This window comes from Amblyomma maculatum, chromosome 11 (assembly GCF_055883805.1).
Source record: "Amblyomma maculatum isolate TAMU_Amacu chromosome 11, ASM5588380v1, whole genome shotgun sequence".
In the NCBI taxonomy this organism is placed as follows: domain Eukaryota; kingdom Metazoa; phylum Arthropoda; class Arachnida; order Ixodida; family Ixodidae; genus Amblyomma; species Amblyomma maculatum.
The window spans coordinates 125,511,492-125,524,506 of record NC_139354.1 but is presented as its reverse complement, the minus strand read 5'-3'; the positions used below and the strand labels follow the sequence as shown (position 1 = coordinate 125,524,506).

General features: G+C 46.8%; 1 protein-coding gene across 1 annotated transcript in view; it reads left to right on the top strand.

Annotated features, from left to right (window-relative positions):
- Positions 1-7,150: 7,150 nt before the first annotated feature.
- The window catches only part of LOC146174908 (uncharacterized), a 66,912-nt gene continuing 61,047 nt past the window's right edge, over positions 7,151-13,015 (top strand). Inside the window, exons 1-2 of the mRNA XM_084583271.1 lie at positions 7,151-7,304; positions 8,128-8,192. Coding sequence (XP_084439397.1) covers positions 7,259-7,304; positions 8,128-8,192 — 111 coding nt within the window. The 5' untranslated portion in view covers positions 7,151-7,258. The remainder of the gene's footprint in view (positions 7,305-8,127; positions 8,193-13,015) is intronic.

The window sequence follows — 13,015 nt, the reverse complement described above, 5'->3', positions numbered from 1 at the left end:
CTGCTTCGTGTGTTTCGAACCACACGCGTGCCGTTCCGGTAAGGTAGAAGATGACATTGGCCAGCATGAGCGTAGCGTCCCACCTGTTGTGCTGGCTAACACGCTCATAAAGCGAAAGCCAGTCCTCGACGTCTACCTCATCTGTACCGCAGAACGTGCCAGGGTCACGGGGGTGGGCTACGACGACAGTTGGAGTTGCGGAGGTTGATGGAGCCGCGTCGGTTGTCATCGTAACGGTTCCGATGTGACGGCCACTGCGGAGATCCAGCGTCAGATTGTGTCGAACCCGCGACCTCCACCAAGATGTTACGGGAAGATGTCCACCAAGATGTTCTTCGCCCTGTAACCTCCTCTCCCTGCTCGTGGATGGTGTTCCCGTCTCTGCCCTCATTGACACTGGTGCCCAAGTCTCGATCATGAGCTCATCATTTTGCCGCCGCCTCAAGAAAGTACAGACCCCCGCCGCTTTGCCCACCGTTCGTGTTGCCGATGGCAGTACTGCTGCCGTCACTGGGCTGTGCACTGCCCGAGTCACCCTTGCCGGTCATCACATCCCTGTTTTGTTCACCGTCCTCAACCAGTGCCCTCACAATGTGATCCTCGGCCTTGACTTTTTAACGGCCCACTCTGCCCTTATCGACTGTTCCAGCGGCCTTCTTCGTTTGGACTTACCTGTCTGCTCAGAACATCCTCCATCTATACCCCGCACCTCCACCAAGATGTTACGGGGATGTACTTAATGTGACGGCACTGCGATGGGCTGAACTGGACGCAAGACTTCGGTAGCCGTGCAGAATCCGCTCTCCCAGCGTCGTTCTCTTTTTCAACGCTTCGTCGTGCCTGCGTTCCTTGATCGTCGTCTTTGTCAGTGAGCACATCACTTTGGTCTCGCGTTTCCCGGTAACACTATATATATATATATAAATATATATCTGAGATTAAAACATTCAACAGGCTTTCGTTGATATCGTGGAGTAATCTAAACTGAAGACGCGTTGCACATTCCCAGAAAACAGTACAGAACAATGAAAAGGTATTAGATCACGTTAGCATAGGGCCATTGAACTCTTTATGTAGATAGGCTGTAAAGTTAGAAATACTGAACCAGTTATCGCGAAATATCTTGTTACTTATGACTAGCCGTGCTTATAAATGATTTTACCGTGTGATTAACATATATGCCGCGTGCCTTTTTGCAACGTTTTCGAAAGTTGGGCGCACCCCGTGGCCAAACACCGCATTATCATTGACGCGGAGACCAAGCTGATTTTCCAACACCGATACCGCGTGTTGTCAGCGGAACGTGAAGCTTTTCGAAGCCAAGTGCAAGAAATTCTTACCGACGGCATGGTGCAGCCATCTACCAGCCCCTGGCGTCTCCAGTAGTGTTGGTGAAGGTAAAAGACAACACCTTGCGTTTTTGCGTCGATTATCGTAAGTTAAATCAGGTAACAGAACGGGACGTATACCCGCTCCCGCTTATCAAACGCATTGGAGCAGTTACGCAATGCCAAATATTTCTCGTCTCTTGACTTCAAGAATGGCTACTGGCTTATAGAAGTGCACGAAAGGGACAGAGAGAAAACAGCGTTCGTCCCTCCCGACGGCTTTTATCAATTTAAAGTGCTTTCTTTCGGTCTCTGTTCTGCGCCAGCAATCTTCCAGCGGATGATGGACACCGTTCTCTCTGGACTGAAGTGGCAAGCGTGCCTAGTGTATCTCGACGATGTCGTCATTTTCGCGGCTAGTTTTGAGGAGCACCTTGACCGACTGCGAATGGTGCTACAGGCGGTTCAGCCCACTGACGATAAAACTGGAGAAATGTCAGTTCGGATTCCAGGAGCTTAGATTTCTTTGCCATGTTATCAGTGCTGAGGGCATGAAAACAGATTCCGACAAGAGTGCTGCTGTAAAGAACGTCCCGCGCCCAAACACCAAAACGTCAGAAGGTTTTGTGGGGTATGTGCCTATTACAGGCATTTCGTCGATAATTTTTTAGCGATTGCCGAGCCTCTTACGCTTCTTACCCGAGACAATGTTTCTTTTGCGTCGCAAGCAGATAAAGAGGATGCCTTCAACGAGTTACGCCGGCGACTGCCGGCCGCCCCGACACTTGCCCATTTTGATGAAAACGCTGCTACAGATATTCATTCCGATGCCGGTAATTTTGGACTCGGTGCCGTTCTGATTCAGTGGCAAAATGGCATTGAGAAAGTTATCGCTTACGCCAGTCGCTCTCTTTCAAAAGCAGGGGCAAACTACTCAACCACAGAAAAGGAATGTCTCGCGGTAGTTTGGGCGATAACTATGTTCCGACCTTATCTTTATGGACGCCCTTTCAGGACTTCGAGCGACCACCATTCGTTATGCTGGCTAGCCAACCTCAAAGACCCCTCTGGACGGCTTGCAAGGTGAAGCTTCGTCTCCAAGAGTATGACAATACGGTTGTATACAAGTGCGGCCGTAAGTACAACGACGCCGATTGCTTGTTGTGTGCACCAGTTGATGCAGCCTTTCCAGACATCGAAGACACGACTTCTCGTTTCTTGCTGTAGTCACGACCACTGACATGGCCCAGCGTCAACGGGCTGACTGCGGTTTACGCCCGCTTATTGAGCATCTCGAAGGCCTTGATGTAGCTTTTCCATGTGCTTTCGCATGATGTATATCCTATTAAAGCATTCGTAATCGCATCCTATATAAGAGAAACTTTCAGCAAAACAAGGAAACATTTCTTCTCGTTGTTCCTTCCGACCTCCGACCAGAAATCTTGCAGGCATGCCACGATGAGCCTTCGGCTGGTCATTTAGGAGTCACGCGAACATTAGCACGCATTCGACAAAAATACTATTGGCCCAAGTTGCTGCCTTCAGTCCAGCACTACGTGAGATAATTCCGAGATTGCCAGCAGCGAAAGACACCTCCGCTGAGGCCTGCAGGGCTTCTTTAGCCGATACCTCCGCCAACAGCCCCTTTCCAGCAAGTGGGCATGAATCTTCTGGGCCCTTTCCGACTGCCCGCATCAGGAAACAGATGGAGAGTAGTGGCGACGGACTACTTAACGCGATATGCCGAGACACGGGCACTTTCCCGTGCATTTGCCGCTGATGTTGCCCAGCATTTTCTCAAGACCATCGAACTGCGCCACGGTGCCCCATCAGTTATTATTACTGACCGCGGTACAGCCTTTACGGCCGAACTAATGCAGGTTATCTTCATTCTTACCCGCTCACGTCATCGTAGGAATACTGCTTACCATCCCAAAACAAACGGACTGACTGAACGCCTTGCAGACATGATTTCCATCTATGCCGATGTTGAAAATCGCACGTGGGATGAAGTTCTTCCGTATTCAACTTTTGCATACAATACGGCTGAACAGGATAGCAGCTAGTCTACGGTCGTCCCGTCACCACAACGTTAGACGCTATGCTGCCCATAAGTCACGGCGACGATGCCACCAACGCCTACGCGGACATCGACATATTTCTGCAGCGGGCCGAAGAAGCGCGCCAGCTCGCACGGTGCCGTATTCAAGATCAACACTTTATGCCAATCGGTCCAACCTCCGACACCGAGGCATTCACTACCGACCTGGCGATCTGGTATTGGTGTGGACACCAGTGCAGCGTCGAGGACTCTCCGATTAGCTACTTCTCCATTACTTTGCGCCATACGAGGTCATCTGCGATTTGCTGATGACATTGCCTTGCTAAGCAACTCGGGGGATTAACTGCAAATAATGATTGATGAGCTAGACAGTAAAGTAGAAAGGTAGGCTTAAAAATCAACATGCAGAAGACTATGGTATATGTTGAACGGGCTCGGGAAGGAAGAGCAGTTTACATTAGGTAGCGAAGTACTGGAAGTAGTAGGCGAATATGTCTACTTAGGACAGGTAGTAACCGCAGATCCGGACCATGAAAAGGAAATAACAAGAAGGATAAGATTGGGATGGAGCGCATTTGGCAAGCACTCGCAGATTATGACTAGCAGCTTACCGGTATCGCTCAAGAGGAAGGTATACAACAGTTGCATGTTACCAGTACTCACCTGTGGGACTGAAACGTGGAGGCTAACCAAAAGAGTTCTACTTAAGCTGATGACAATCCAGAGGGCTATGGAACGAAAAATGGTAGGGGTAACATTGAGAGATAGGAAGCGTGCAGAGTGGGTCAGAGAAATAACTCATGTTGTCGACATTCTAGTAGAAATTAAGAAGAAGAAATGGGCATGGGCAGGACATGCAGCGCGAAGAGAGGATAATCGATGGTCGCTTAGGGTAACAAACTGAACTCTAAGGGAAGGAAAGCGTAGCAGGGGGCGGCAGAAAGTTAAGTGGGCGGATGAGGTTAAGAAGTTCGCAGGGGTCAAGTGGATGCAGCTAGTCCAGAACCATGGTTAAGTGGAGAAATATGGGAGAGGCTTTCGCCATTCAGTCAGGCTGATGATGATGATACGAGGTCATTCGGTGTCTTATTAACGTGACCTACGAAGTTGTTCCTCGGGATTAACGACTCTCAATACGGCAGCTCTCAAGTGCTGAAACTGTTCACGTAGTGCGGATGAATCCGCATTAAGAGAAGGAGTGATCTTTTACGCGTGTGCAACATTGTGTTCCCTGCTTCTCCTGTGTGCATCTAGTTTAAGGACACTCCAGACGTCGAGTCGGCGCTTTCGAAGAAGGGGGGTAATGCCACGTGCCTCTCGGAGCCGAGGAAAACGAGGACGAAGCACTGCCACGTGCCTCTCGAAACCGAGAAAAAAAGAGGATGAAGCTGAATGTGTGAGACTGATCCGTTCAGGGGCTGGTGCCTTCTACTGGTTGCAATATGTAAAGTGCCTTCTGCATGTTGTGTAAACTGATCGTTGCTTTGGTTATGAGAAGCGTAGGGGCTGATTACATTGAAACATGTTTTCGCGTTGAATGTTGTGATTACATAACTATGTACAACGTCTGCGACTACCTTTCTCCGAGGTATTTTTGAAGCTAGTCGTTCTGCTTCATTCGCTAAGGAATGTGGCTGCTGAGCTTGATGTCTGTACGATAATATTACGGGGCGGCATGCCGGAGAACAGGGAGAAAGAGAACTTAACGAACAGGGGGAGGAGAAGGAAACAACATTATTTAACGCACTACCAAGCATCGCGAATGTCTTGGGTCAGTTTCACCAAAACCAACTGGTCGTTTAGCTAGTCAAAAGCTTACCAAGCCCACCACCTTGGGGGAGGGTGTGGTAAATGAGGAGACTGAATTGCCACCGGAGAGGAAAACATGCTGTGTTCAAAGTTTGCACAGTGTTCAGAACGATTGGGCATGCAGTGGAATATATGATTCGGTATAGAAACGATCGGGTAGGAGTAAGGAGTGTATTCTTTTCTACGCGTATAAGAATGCGTATTTCCGTAGTTGTGACGAATTTATCATGAAGAGGAAGATAACTGATCACCATGAGATAATTTTAATTAATCGCTGCGATAATAGCGTGAGCGCTCTTACCCGCGGTACTGCCCGCTTCTTCATCGTCCATAACATTTCCCGGGACCACCGAGAGATAGTCCTGACCATGGATGAGGAACTTTTCTATGTCGATTACATCTATGGCAGGACGGTGGGCGTGACGGGATGGTTGAAAATAGAAGAGGAAGAAGAAAGAAGACATCGACTTGCCGCCTATATAATTCTCAGACGAAGCCTGGCGCAGGACGCATTTGGATCATAGGTAGCCAATATTCGTTGGCCGAAAACAAGCCACGCATGTTTTGAAGCGTCTTGGGTCGGTATAGGGTCTTTGCTGGGCACGTCTGGTCAGTGCGATCACATGGTCTTTCTTTTCTGTAGTTCTCTCTTGTGGCCGTGTGCGTAGCGTCTCGACGCAGTCTCTTGTTCGTCGTGTCTTGTGGTCGAGGCAGGAGAAGATTCAATGGAACGGAACGGTCGCGTTGAATCCGGAAGGCTAGGGACCAGCCATGCGTTGCCTCCTATACCTTTTGCCAGCTGTGCAAGACGCAACGTGCCGAAGTTCCGGGCCAGTGTGAGAAGTGATGACGTAACTGGCATCTCCAACTAAAATTTTACGGGGCGGCAAGCAGAACAGATAGAAGATGACTGATGACCGTGAGAGAATTTTAATAAATCCCAGCCGGCCTAACGTGAGCGCTGCTACCGCGTTCCACTGCCCGTTTCTTCCTCGTCCTAGCTATATAGGTCACTGAGCCCGCGATTTAATGAGGGTGACGCGACAAAAAATTAATATGCTAAAACTATTATTTAACATTGAAGATCCCAAGAGAGTCTGAAATACCCGAATTCTACTTCTCATTCGAAGCCGGAGTCATTTCAGGTTGTGAAACACCACATATCACTTCATATCATAGTGTATAACTTTAGTGTTGGATGCCTTTCATTTACGAATAAGTTACTTTTGATTTAGGTTCTATATTTCACCTCAAGCGTACTTTAAAGGTAACCGCCACTGCTGCTGGATTTTTAGACTGAAATGAACTATGCGAGCTAAATGTTTTCAAATGGTAGGCTTTATAACCTGGTTATAAAAATGTGCACCCAGCTTCGGATGGAAGGGAGAAGAACGTAAGTCGATTTCTTTATTGTACGATGAGACACTTCAACCTAAACGGTCAGTTGAATTTCAAAAACAATGCAAAAATATTGTTACATTTATCTCTAAATCTATTTTATTTTACGCTTCCTTGCTGGTTTACCTTCAAATTTGCGTGGGATAGAGAAGATATCATACACCAAATGTGGATTGCGATTATGTAATTTGCTTCTATGAACATTTTTTTGAGCTTGTATAACTACTGCCACAAGCCCTCTCGCTTTTGAACTTCTGTAGCTTCAATACCACTTTGATCTCGATTCAGCCATTGCTACTTGCAAGATTTGTAGCCCACGTGTATAGAACACATGCACGTAAAGGCGGAGATACAGCACACTGCACCTGCTTAAACGTTTGACTTCAAGTAACAAAAGTAAAGACTTCACAGATGTTAAAACAACCTGGCTGTTCACATCTACTGCGTTTTCTTTTTTGTTACCATGCATTTGGAAGGTACAATTGAGCCTGACTCAGGACAACTGTTTCACTTTTACAAACGTGCTTTGGACATCTGGCCAGATAATATTTTACCACGTTATGTCTTTGTCTCTTTCTGAAACAAGCGTAGGGAAAATCCTATAAATGCGATTTGCGCATTGAACATAACTAGGCACCAGAAAGGTGCAGTGGTTCTTCAAATGAAGCTCGCAATCGTGAGTTATCTAATTTTTTCAGCAGCTGCTGGTGAGTAATAGCATGACATGAACTCATTAAGTAGGGGGCCTACCTCTGAGAGATCATTTATATAATGATCACGTTAAGTAATGCCGAAAGTTGGGCGAGTTGGTTAACATTCATGATGGCGATTTGCGCATTGAACATAACTAGGCACCAGAAAGGTTAAGAGGTTCTTCAAATAAAGCTCGCAATCGTGAGTTATCTATTTTTTTCAGCAGCTGCTGGTGAGTAATGGCATGACATGAACTCATTAAGTAGGGGGCCTACCTGAGAGATCATTTATATAATGATCACGTTAAGTAATGCCGAAAGTTGGGCGAGTTGGTTAACATTCATGATGGAAAATAGCGCGAAGGTACACGAAGTGTCTTCCTTCCATCCTTCGTGTACTTTCGCGCTTTTTCCATCATGAATATAATAATCAGTAAAAATTGGGGAAAGCGGAAACCATATGAATATCTTATGCATATGAGTATCTTATGCATATGTCGACTATTTCTGCACCTTCAGGGCCTTCATTGCGAAGCGTAAAAGCAAGCCATATTGCCATATAAGGTTTTGTCCAATTCATTCGAAAATTACGAGCAAAATGCTGACATAGCGAATTTAGGTTTTTATACATCGTAGCCATTCTTCCGTAACGATTTTAAAAGTGTAGAAATTTTTCAATTCTATCAGAAGAACTACCATTGGTACGTATTGTCGCTTGCTCTTGTGAAATCTCTACTTTCTGCACCTGTTGTTACACAGAAACGCTTTTGTTGCAATTGAATTACGTAGTCAGCCACTGCATCAATATTTTCAATGGACGCTTACCTGTTCTTCGCAGTTGATATACGTCCTCCTGTGAACTCTTATCATACTTCTAAAACATGCCGCAAGATACGCTTGATGGTAAGTGCAGTTTTTTTACCCGGTATTTACAAAATTTGCCTTTTTTGAGCAATTTAGATTATAGTGTTATATACACAAAGGCTTACACAGGGCTGATTGTATGTTGCCTTCAGTACTGACTAATATGAGCAGAAGTAATACACATTGCTACCTCCCAAACGTTGAGTAGAAGCGGTGTAATTGCGAATAATGGCGGTGTTAAAACTGCTGAAGGTTCAAGCCAAAAACAACATATTTTAGAGTTATCGAAATTGAAGCACCGCAACTGCTTTTTTTTTTTTTCAAGTTATTACAGTAAGCTCCCATTGCAACAGTGCTTTTGCCGCGATAGGAGTTGGGAGGCAACTGCCTGCATCGCTGGAGCATTACTGCGCCTTTGCAGAAGCACATTTTACATTCTGTACCGTCATCTTACTGTGCCTTGTTCAGTGCTAAGTTGTACACTCAAGGAGGGGGGAGAGGGGGTTGCGAATTTTTGGAGCGTCATCGGCTACGTTGCTGATACCTGAATCAAGACTCATGCTTGAGCCGAAAGCATAACACTCCTGCAAGCTTTTGGTTGGTCAGATAGATTGTTTACTGATTGAGTAAACATTTTGCTAATTCGTCAAAATTCTAGTAGCCTTAAGCAAATCCTCTAATATAGAGTAAACTATGTGGAGATTAGCTATTTTTCACTACGATCGCAAGCTTGCAGAAAAAAGGCTATAATGGAAGGCTATGAAGATTTACTAGACACTCTATAACTACACAAAACTACGCCCTTGTGCCATTTACTCGAACCAGGAATAAATTCCTGTACGTCGAATTTCTGGTGCTGAAAGCGCTAACCTGGACGGGTATACGTGAAAGAAAGCAAGCTGATCGAGAACTCGAAATGCAAATTCAGCTGGTATTCTTTGGGAAATTATCTATGATGGAGCCAGTCTGCTACCGTAACTGATGATTCAGATGCAAAAATTGTCCCACGCCTTCCTTTACATCCTTTCAACACTTGCTCAAAAGCAAGTGGCTGTTGCTTCCAGAGGCAATCATATAAGACAATCAGTTCGCAGATGCTGTATTTCCAGTTGCCCCAATGTGCAGCGATCTGACATTTCGAAAATATTTTGGTGCCTATATTGAGCTTGTTACACGGCGAGAGAACCTAAAATGCATCGAATATCATCTTGTATTTTCATTGTGAACAATAGAGAACTCTTAAGAGTTTTGGAGAGCTGTTTTGTATTTGAAGGTGTTCTGAATGCAATAAAAAGTTCCGATGAGTACATTTGTGAGCCCAGTTAGCAAACAGAGCATAGACTAAACGTCCGCAGTAAAAGTGTACATGGGACTACATCCTGAAAGTACTAATACATTAAAACGAAAAAAATTACCGACGATTACGTTACTTCCTAATGCGAAATTTGAGCGCAGCAAATAAGCTGTTTCACCTTTTCGGTAGATTGAGGCAAAGAAATCGAGCAACACATGTATGCGCTATCACAGATTTTTTTTTATTTTTCACACGTATTCCTTTAACAAAGACTCCCTTCTCGGCGGCGGCGATGAGCTTCTGCTTCAGCCTCGCTTAGACCTGGTTGCTCTCGACGGTGGCGATGAGCCTCCGCTTCGGCGGTGCGAACGGCAGGGTCTTCTCGACGGCGGCGATGAGCTTCTGCTTCAGCCTCGCAGTAACCGATCTGGCTCTCTGATTGCCACCGCACAGGGGTTGCATTGGAGGAGGAGCGAAGAAAGGAATTAAGTTCGAGCCGGCGCTTTGACAACCGGAGACTCGCAGGAAGAGGGGGGAGGGGGGCGGCGTGTACACCCAGCGGCAAACGATGGGGGCAGAAGCGTGCGCAGCAAGCGGACAACGCGATAAAGGGAGGAGGGAAGAGATAGCAGCGACTGACTGATGCTGCTGACGCCGATAGTGAGTCAACCCCAGCTGCGGAGTTGGTTTCAGGGACAACGCCGCCGATGCCGACGCAAACAATATGATAGCCTCGCTTCCTCAGCGCCAAGAACCAGGTCTAGCCGTGGGAAGGTGGTCACGGATTCGTCGACGTGCCGGGGCCTACGTGAAATAACCGACGCGTCGGCAACTGAAGAGAACCCTATCCGCCACACAGGAACAGGGGGGGAGGGGACCCTCCCCTCCTCTTTCTGCATGGCGGCGACGGTGTTGTGGTCGAAATTACTCCGTAGCCCTCCACTACGGCTCCTCTTTCTCTCTTTCCTCTTTCACTCCCATCTTCCTCCCTTCCCTTACGGCACGGTTGTGGTGTCCACAGATATCAAGTGAGACAGTTACCGCGCCTTTCCCTTCCTATAAATAAATCAGTTTATGCAGTCACGTTATCTTGACTCTCTAGCGGCGTCAGCGGTATCAGTAGGTCGCTGCTAGCGCTGGGGGGATGAAAGGGGGGCGGAGCTGGTTACGAGGCCGACGACGACGCCGACGCCGACGCGAAACCCAGGAACGGACGCCAAAGAGCTGCGCTCTAAAATGAATACCTTCATCTGCGCGCCATTATTGTATTCAAAAACCTATGAACAGCATGAAGCAGCATTGAAATTAACTCTTATTTGGGCTTACTGCGGTTACAGTGAACTAATAATTTAGTCACGGCAACAGCAGCAAACTTGGTCACCGTTTGTCAAGTTTGATAATTACCGCTGCTTTCAGCACAGCTCAGGTGAAAACCAGCATCGTCTATGTGTTACAGGCAAATGTGATACTTCACATTCGCAATCACGATGTCTAACATCTGTTGGACATTAACTCAACCGGAATACAGATGACTATGCATCTATCTTGTAATCAAATGGATCATCTCGATGCATCGCATAGCCTAGAAATTGCAGCAAATGCTGACCGCCATGCTTACAGCCGTATAACGCGAATGCGACCCAACCGTGCCGGCCTCCAGGAATTAGATTTAGTTTCACGTACGCGCAGAGTTCAAATTCGCTAATTTGACGTGTTCACACAGCCTACGCTCATGTCATTTGAAACCATTTCAGTTACGTCATGTACGCCGTCATTGTTTCCCGGGCTAAAAGCGAGCAGCTTCTGGCTGCCTTGCAGCTGAAGCTATATGTCTGAGAAGCAGTTGACGTTGTTCTGGCCCAATGAGAATCATGTGCGCTGCAATAGGTAATTATTCTCCTATGCGCCCCTTGTCCCCCGAATTGGTGGGGGCAATAGTAGGATTACAATTATCGATTATACTGCATCATGCGCGCTACAATAGGTAATTGTTCTCCGACGAGCCTCTCGCCCCATGAAATGGTGGGGTCGACAGTAGGATCATAATTATCCATTATAGTGCGCAGGAGCGAGAGACACAAAAGAGCATAGTTATCTGTAATAGTGCGCATTATCCTGAATGGGCCAGTGTTTCGCAGTGCCGCAAACGTTTTGGGAGATGTATTATAGGCCGGAATAGTAAAGAGTCAGGTGGTTTTTACCATGCACTGGCCTCTACTGATACGAGTGAAGGTGCAGCTAGGTGAAAAGGGCAGCTGAATCAGGTAGCCCACTATTCTCGCGGCGGGAACAAAAGCCACGAAGCCCGTCACGGGCCCGTTCCTACCTAGCATCCTCTGCAGCGCGATAAAGGTACTGCTTGCAGCCACTCTGGGCTAGTGTGATATTGCAAAATATTTCCTTTGACGGGAAGAAAAGCTTCGCGCTAGGCTGAAGAGCTGGAAAGGCGCCCTTAAATTTCAAAAAACAGTCTTTTTGTTCCTTGAAATATGTGGAAATGTAAGGTGGGCAAAATGAACGAAAATCCCACGGTGTTTACCACAATATCCAGTCTAGGGATTAGCCGCAATGCTATCACCACAGAGAGCAGGCAAGACGCCGCTATGTTGTTATCTGCACGTACGCAGCAAACCGAAGACCTCAACGTGGAAATCAGAATAACACGTACTCCTGTGAGACTCATGTAGACCCATCAAGTTCTGCGCATGCAGAGTGGTAACCAGTAGGATTTTCATGTACAGCCTTTATCAAAAATATACAACCCAGAGAGTTTGCTTTTAAGCTGTATAACATGACTTCCGTAATAATCGTGGAAGTCCAAGCCAATGGAGAGGGTAAGACGAAATGTTTTCTTGCTTTCAGCAAGTATGGAAACCTGGGAATGCATTACGAGCCACATGATATCGCTCAGAAGTAGACGGCGTGGGATATATACTTTTGATAAAGGCTGTAAATGAAGCTCTCATGTACGTGCAACTAAAACTCTTTTACACGGCGCCGGCGTTCGCTGCGCTGAAGAGTACTTTCCTGTAGCGCTGTGCTACCACTGCAGGTTACCAATAAGTCATTTCCCCAATCTCCTGCATGGCGCGTCTTCCGGCATCGGGCACGCTCGATCCGTTATCCCACTTCGCGGCAATTGACCTGACCATGCGGGAGCCCGGCGCAGCTGATTGCAATACCGACGACCAATTCGCTGTTCAGGCCTCGGCCGACCAAGGTGAAATTCTTGGAGGTGGGCATGAGTGAGGAGGTTTCATAAACCGACCAATCGAAGGAATGATTTGGTAGGATAAAGAACACTCGACCAGACCGGTCAAAATAGGAACATATACTTTACACAGAAACATTATACTACACAAATCTAAACAAATTGCAAGTAATTAGCTTAACAAGCAAGACGAAGATGAATACAAACTAGGAAAGGTCACCCGATTCTAGAAGAATGAAGTCCATGCGGAAGGATCTGGTGACGTGGGCTCGGGATGCTATAAACGCCCGGTGTCTACAGCCGCTTAGGTCATGCCACAGGGTGGCCATGCGGGCTAGTTGGTTTGAATCAAGCATA